Here is a 7,980-nt window from a genome sequence, read left to right as displayed (position 1 = left end):
TAAAGCAGATACAGTGCAGCTAGGAAAATCAGAAAACCAAATTCTACTACTAGTTCCCCATGGCAAGCAATGTGCTAGTTCATGAGCAACCTTATTTGCTTGCCTACAAACAAAACTCCAAGAAACCGACTCTAAGGAAACAAAAACATAATAAATATCATCTAATATAATGTGAAAGCTGCTACTTCCCTTCTCGTGTGATGAAATCGCATTCACAAGCTCCAAACAATCACTCTCCAGTACTACTTTTTTTATAGCCATAGTCCACCGCAGTCCTCAAGCCCCAGAAGAGAGCCTTAGCTTCCGTTGTTCTCGCATCCCATCTATCTTCAACCTGCAATGCTGCAGCTAGCAAAGCGGCTACTCCCTCCGCATCCCGAATACTCGCCCCAGCTGATGTTCCCTTCTCCTTTGCAACATCCCCATCAACATTCACGTTCACGAACCCCTCCCTAGTCGGTTTCCATTTCTTCCTTCCAACTCTCCCCTTCTTAATAGTCCCATCCTCTTCCTTTCTCAGTTCATTCATCAATTTCGTGACATACTCCATGGATCTTAAAGGGTTGCAAGTTTCGCCCTCAAAGACCCACCTATATCTAGCTGTCGAAATTGCCCAACAAGTCGAAACAAACAACCCATGTTCTTTACGAGGTAACCTGTTAAAACAAGCCATTGCCCATTCCCCAAAATCACTTCCCCCACCCCTCACATCCTCCCCCAACTCACAAGCAACCCAAATCATCCTAGCTATCATGCAATCTCTTAGACAATGTAGCTCCAACTCCTCCCCTACCTCGCAAATACTGCACACCGCATCTCTATCAGGGATACGTTTGCTCAACCTCCTCGCAGTTGGAAGGACCCCTCGACAGGCCCTCCAAAAAAAAAAATTAATACGGGGGGTGGGTTAACACTCCATACCTTGTTCCAAAAAGAAGACACGCTAGACGACAAAGCAACCTGATCCAAGTCACTGTCACCAAAGATGACTCTATAAGCAGACCGGACTGAATATTGATCACCACCTTTCTTAAGCTCCCAACACAGCACATCATCAGAGAGTCTAAAACTTAGAGGAATACTCAAGATTCTATCCCATTCAAACGACAAAAAAATCTCTTTAATTAGAGAAGTATTCCAGGAAGCTGTAGGCAAATGTATAAGATCGCACAGTTTCATTCCCAATTGGTTCCCCACACAAGGAGAGATGACCTCCCGGGATTGAGTATTAGGAATCTACTAGCAGCCCCACACGGGAACGTTTAGACCGTCCCAAATCCTCCTTTGGACCCCACCAAAAATTTGATACCAATGAATGCAACTCATCACAAAAAGAAGATGGGAATCAAAAAACACTCATCGCGTAGGTAGGGATAGATTGGGCAACTGCCTTAATCAGGACCTCCCGACCCGCCTTAGATAACATTCCCCCCTTCCAACCCTGCAACTTCTTCCACAATTTCTCCCGAACACCCTTAGTAATCACCCTTTTCGACCTTCCCACCACAGTTGGCAGCCTAAGGTACTTAGCATGAATATCAACCATTTTTACCCCCAACAAACCAGCTAATTCCTCCTTCCTCTCCTCCGACACTCCCCTACTAAATGACACCGTTGTTTTATCCAAATTCACCATTTGACCCAATGTCGTTTCATAACATTGGAGAATATTTCTGATCGAATTAATCTCCTCACCATTTGCTTTAGAAAAAATAATACTATCATCTGCATAAAGCAAATGTGAAATAGAGGGAGCCGTAGGCGCCACCTTGATACCATGTAAACACCTCGTCTCCACCGCCCTGTTCAAAAGACCCGACAAAGCCTCAGCACATAGAATAAATAAATTTGGGGATAGAGGATCACCTTGCCGTAAACCCCTAGATCAAGTAAACTCCCCCGAAGGTGCTCCGTTTATCAGAACCGAAAAGCGATACTGAGGATACATAATGCATTACTTTTTCAATCCAGAACTCTGCAAACCCCATTTTTACCGTAACAGCTCTCAAAAAATCCCACTCCACTCTGTCATATGCTTTAGCCATATAAAGTTTTAGAGCTAGTACCCACTGCTGCTTGTAGAGTTCTTCTCTGCTAGAATATTATCTGTAATAAGTCTCCTCGGAGTAAAAGCACTCTGATTTACAGACGTAATGTCAGATAAAATACCATTCAAACGATTAGCAAGCACCTTAGTGATCAATTTATATACCACATTACATAAGCTTATGGGACAAAACTTTATCATTTTATCTGGGGCTTTCTTTTTCAGAATAAGCACAATAATGGTCTTATTAATATCTCTCAGAATATCAGCACCATTTAAGACATCCAACACAAGAGAAGAAATAGAATTACTAACAATATGCCAGTAAGTTTGAAAAAATAGAAGGCACATACCATCCGGCCCAGGGGCCTTTAAAGGGTGCATCTGCTTCAAAGCTACAAGGACCTCCTCCGCATTGAATAGAGCCCACAATTTCGCATTCATACTATTCGTCACTCTATGCTCAATGCCACCCAACGCCTCCTCCATATCATTCGGATTAGAAGAAGAAAAGAGATTCTGAAAATAACCCACAGCTACTCTGCAAATCCCCTCCTTGTCAGCGTGTATAGTACCATCATCCGACTCCAATCGAACAATGCTGTTCTTTTGGCGTCGTTGCGAGGCCTTTCTGTGAAAGAATGAAGAATTTCTATCCTCATTCGTTAACCACAGAGCTCGAGAACGTTGTTGCCAGTACAATTCTTCTTGATGAACTCATTAATCTCCCTGACCACTTTCCTTCTCTCCCTCACCTGATTTTCAGCTCTGCCGCCCCTATTTAATGCACTAAGTCTCTTCCTTTTCTTCCTAATTTCTTTAAAAACCCGCCCAAATTCCTTATCACTCCAAAATTTGAACTCTTCAGCACAAAAAGCCAACTTAGTTTCCAGCGAACTCCCCCCCCCCCCGCAAGCCACGCATTCTCGACCACCTCCGCACACTTCTCATGCTTAGTCCAGATTCGCTCAAATCTAAATAATTTCCCCCCTCCATTATTCGTGCCTTCCCCTTCCACCAACACAAGCTTTATAGGCGCATGGTCCGACCATTCACGATTAAGTTTGTGCAATTTTTTCGAAAACATCTCCATCCACTCTAAATTTGCTAATGCTCTATCAAGACGGCATTGCACAATGTCACCATTCGCTTGCCCATTATCGAAAGTAAAATCATAACCATCATGAGGGACATTACACAAACTACACGCATTGAGGGCCTCACGAAAATTCTCCATTTGCCATAGAGCTCTATCATTCCCATCTTTCTTCTCCGACTCAAATAAAATTTCATTAAAATCACCTATGCATACCCAAGCCTTCGACCCTCTATTCGCCAATTCCCCAAGGAGTCTCCAAGATAAATGCCTATTTTGCACCTCGGGCCACCTATAAAAGCCTGTCAACCGCCATTCCAAATCCCCAACACCCCTCCTCACCATGACATCAATGTGATGAACCGACATAGACAAGAGATGCACTTCAATAGCCTTAAGCAAAATAAAGCAACCCCACCCGATCTGCCACAATTATCCACCGCAAGACCATCATAACCAACAATCTTCAATCGAATTTTATTCATTTCTATACTACTAAGTTTCGTCTCCATAATAAATATGAAAGACGGGGCTTCTCTCCGAACTAAATTCCGAAGATTATTAACTGCAGAGGAGTTTCCCAGTCCTCTACAGTTAATGCTTAACACACTCACTGATCTTGGCGAGGCTGCTCATCAACAGCCTCCGCCACACGCAATCTAGAGTTTTCTGCCAAACCAAGAGCTTTCTTCTTAACAGCACCACCATACTCCCCCATACCCAAACTACCGTTGTCAGCAGCCTCCCCTTCTCTCACCCTCTTTGTTCCCAAAAGCACCTTACCCTCACCTAAGTCCATCATATTGTCATTTTCACGAGGCAAAAGTTTCCACTTTCTATTTGTTTCCCCCTTCTTGTGTCTATCCCCACCTTCGCCATTTGCACTTCCACTAGAGAAACAGAACAACGTCATCTGCTGAGGGGCTTCCTCAAACTCTGCAACTTTATTAAATTGGTTAGAGTTCCCAATTTGTTCCTCACCCAACGCTTCATCACTACTTCTTCCCCCCTTCATAATAGCAAAATTTGAAATTTTGTTTGGTTTTTGAGTAAACACCAGAGCTTTCTTCTTCGCCATTATTTTCCCCACCTCTTCCACCATCTTCGCTCTACCTTTTCTCGGGGATGCCCTCAGCCAAAGGCCCCATTTCTTCTCTTCAGGTTCCTCATCCTCCGCTACGTTTGGGTAATCTCTCTCGGTAGGACCCAGTATGCCACACATAAAACAGAACGAAGGCAAACGTTCATACTTGAATTGAATAGTGGACAAATCGCCTCTTTTATTTCTAATTTTTTGAATTCGACGCAATGGTTTCGAGGTATCAACCATTACCCGAACCCTCCTCGATTTGTCCCATCCTAATTTATCATCCTCCACCTCCATTACAGCCCCAATCTTATTCTCAATGGTTCGAACATCCTCATTAGTTCTATTGTCTAGGGGAAGGTTATAAATTCGGATCCAGAAAGGACAATATTTCAGTTCAATCGATTCAGGTTGTTTACCTATATTAATGTCCTTTAACAGCAGTAATTGATTGTCAAAGTTCCAAGGAGCTCCATCTAGAACCTTTTCTTTATTAGGCCAATGGAAAAATTAAATGATAAATAAATTGTTCTCGATTTTACGGAAAATTACCTCACGTCTCAATGCCCAAACTTGCTTGAGCGTTCGTTGCATAGCTTCAAAATTATACAATCGCAAAGTCAAAATCTTTCCTACAACTGATAGCGCCAATTTGCTTTCTTGGGTGTCAGTCATGTTTCCTCCCAAGTCCGCAATCTCCTCTTCCTCTTCTGTAATGTTTAAATTAGAGCACTTCTTGATGATATCCTCCACCATAGCTATTGGAACAACCCCACAACAAGAGTAGCACCGCTTGAACGAGCAAGAGAAAACCCTAACCCAGGGCGAGACTAAATTTTGTACGGAAATGTTTTTAGTTTCTATATATTTCGTATATAATTATACATTTGGGTGTCAAATCCAGTGGTATCTATATTGCTATTTGTAGAAAACTATTTGCAGATTATAATATGATATATCATAACGTTGAAGAAGGGATTATGTTTGGTCAATGATGGTATTTGAATTTTTGGTGAATTATGAAATTGTTCTAACTATTAGATATGACATTATGTACAAAAATTGAAAATTGAGAAATAGTTTGTAGTTAAAAGTAATGTCAAGTGTGATTAGCGGAGTATGTGGAGTCGAGTTCGGTTTTGGCAATGGATGCTTGCAACACTTTTACTTATTTTGCTTTTATTAGCTAGGCTTGTATGTAGAATGATTCCATTGTATTTGATGGATGTAGTTTCAATGCTTGTCATGAATTTGGCTTTGCACATCACTACATCTTGGGACCCTACTCATAGGAATGTGCATTAAATTTTCAATTGTAGGGTGTTTTTGACTAGAGTGCTTGAGGTTCTTTTTGTGTATTGCTTGAGCGAGGATTAAGGTATATTTAGGATGCTAGATACCTTTGAAAAGTGATTAGTTAGATAACAAGTTTTTTATGATTGAATTAAATTATGACTTATTAAATAAGTTTCAGAATTCATATTTAATACATATGTTGAGAATGGACTTTTAATATCATGTTTTGAATGATCGAATTATTTATCATGTTTAAAAGGGTTTTATTTTTAAGACATGTTGAGAAAAATAAAAAGGAGTTTTGAGTTAGTTTATTATAAAGGATTAAATTATAGATTTAAAGAGGAATTATTGAATTATTAATGAAGCTTTACAACCATGATTAGGGCTGTACAAAGTGCGGTTTGGTGCAGTTTGCGAATTGAAGATTGCGGTGCGGTTTTGAAAATGACCAAACCGCGATTTGCGCTTTGGTGCGGTGGGTTTGGTGCGATATCCAAAAATATTTAGACGAAACCGCACCGCAAACAGCATTAAACTGCACTTTAATTATTGTGGTTTGCGGTTTTATACTACTTCGTATATTTTTATTAAAAAATATAAAAGAACTAAAATGTATGAGCTAATCTTTCACTAGTAGTTAATTAAAGGTTAAAAAGAAGAGTTTAACATTTGAATTATAAATTAATAATTACAAAATAAAATAAAATTTTGATTTTTTTTTTAAAAATATATTTTAATAAAATATGGTTAAACGACAAACCACATCGCACCAAACCGCATTTTGCGGTGCGGTTTGGTGAGGTTATTTTAAAAGTGCAGTTTGAAAAAAATTATAGACAACAATTTTGCGGTTTAGGATCCAAACCGCACCGCGAACACCCCTAAGCATGATTATATTAATCCTATTATGTGGATTTGGTTGATAAGACTTTGGATTTTGTATGACCGAGTCTTTCCTTAAAGATATCCTTTCAATATAAAGATACTAAATAGGGGGTGTGCACACTTAGGAGAGGAATTGGGTTTTTTTTTATAAGAGGAATTGATTTAATAATTATTGTTATTGAATTATTAAGTTATTGGAATTGTTGTGAGAATTGGATTTGAATTACAAGTTTGGAATTATTAAGTTAATCATTGGAATTGGTTTTAAAAGCATGTTTGCTAATAAATTGTGTTTACTTATCTTGCACTTATCGTACATATTTTTCTAATCCGTATTTTGTTTTGGTTTTTGTTTGCCCTGTAATGGTAAGTAACATTGACTATTTTTAGTTGGAGTCAATAAATGAGCATCTGGGAGTCTTGGGATTTGTTTCCCCTAGTTTTAGGAATGTTGGTTTTCTTTCTATTTTTGAGTACTCATAACAACAATGGTTTCTATTTAAAAAAGAGTTTGATTTTCCGCTGCAAATTTCGGTTTTATTTAGTAGTTTTGAGTAGTCTTGCTTTAGCACGCGACTGTAATACGCCCAAGTATATCTCTATGGTATAGTTATACGTATTATACTAGTAATCATCTTCATCGTATTTTTTTGTAACTGTCAAGCTTGATTTATTTGCAAATCCTTGAATTGATGTCACTCGTACTATTTCTATATTTCATTTCTAAGTTACACGTTAGGGTTTGGTGAGTCCGACTCACCGCGGAAACAACCCCAATCCAAGGAACCATTCGCAATTAATAAAACCATAAAGAATAACAAATAAACACGAGAAGGGTAAAACCGGAATATACCTTTGAAGCATGCTTTGCCCTCACAAACGGGCTCGTAGTTGAAAGCTTTAGCTCCGAAAATACCGAGCCTCCAACGGAAATCCACCCACAAACGAACTCCAAGTTTTAGGTCCGCTACCTCGGAGTTAGTGAGGTCCGACCAAAACCCGAGTGTTATTTGAGTTTTAGAGATTTTGCCAAAATGCAATGCTCTATTTAATCCCACTCAAGCAAGGGATTCTCATGCCATGCTTTGGCTATTTATAAGGAAGGATAGCTTGTGAATTCCACTCATCTTTCATTGTGGGACTTTTCACAAAAGTATCCCACATGGAAAGATTGATGAATTCAACCCGTCTCGCCAAATCCTAAATTTTTGGCTTGACATTTGAGATTCTCTAACGCTCAGTTTCGACGCTCCAAGATCAAATATCCGACGTCTAAATATTTAATACTCGGGCGACGAATTAATTTCTTCCGGATTAATTCGTCGAGTCGGTTCGTTCATATCTATGGGTGTGACCCGAAGGGTTCAGTCAAGATTAAGCTTTAATATTAATTATGCATTAATATTACTGATCGAAAGTGGCCTCCACCCAGGCATTCCGATCACTTGATCTTACTAAATATATTAGCTTTCTAATACTTCTGAACCCACTATCAGAATAACACACTTGTTCGAAGACACCATTCCTTTTAATCTCCCACTTGTCCTTCCGGACAAGTGAGCATTT

At 39.5% G+C, this 7,980-nt stretch overlaps 1 protein-coding gene across 1 annotated transcript; it reads right to left on the bottom strand.

Annotated features, from left to right (window-relative positions):
* Positions 1–229: 229 nt before the first annotated feature.
* On the bottom strand, positions 230–1,636 carry LOC145613909 (uncharacterized). The gene is made up of 3 exons (XM_081668945.1): positions 1,441–1,636; positions 922–1,145; positions 230–793 (listed from the first exon to the last, which is right to left on the bottom strand). Exons 1-3 carry the CDS (start codon positions 1,634–1,636, stop codon positions 230–232), a joined length of 984 nt encoding a protein of 327 aa, XP_081525071.1.
* Positions 1,637–7,980: the final 6,344 nt, after the last annotated feature.

Source organism: Chenopodium album, chromosome 25 (assembly GCF_948465745.1).
Source record: "Chenopodium album chromosome 25, dcCheAlbu1.1, whole genome shotgun sequence".
Classification (NCBI taxonomy): domain Eukaryota; kingdom Viridiplantae; phylum Streptophyta; class Magnoliopsida; order Caryophyllales; family Amaranthaceae; genus Chenopodium; species Chenopodium album.
This window is presented reverse-complemented; position numbering and strand designations above follow the sequence as displayed.

Excerpts from the sequence above, each read along its gene's own strand:
- LOC145613909 (XM_081668945.1), bottom strand. The coding sequence starts at position 1,636 with ATGGTGAATTTGGATAAAACAACGGTGTCATTTAGTAGGGGAGTGTCG. Across the intron at positions 1,146-1,440 it reads ATTGTGGAAGAAGTTGCAGG|CTTCCTGGAATACTTCTCTA; the intron begins GTTGGAAGGGGG and ends ATTTGCCTACAG. Across the intron at positions 794-921 it reads TGTCTTCTTTTTGGAACAAG|GTAGGGGAGGAGTTGGAGCT; the intron begins GTATGGAGTGTT and ends AGTATTTGCGAG.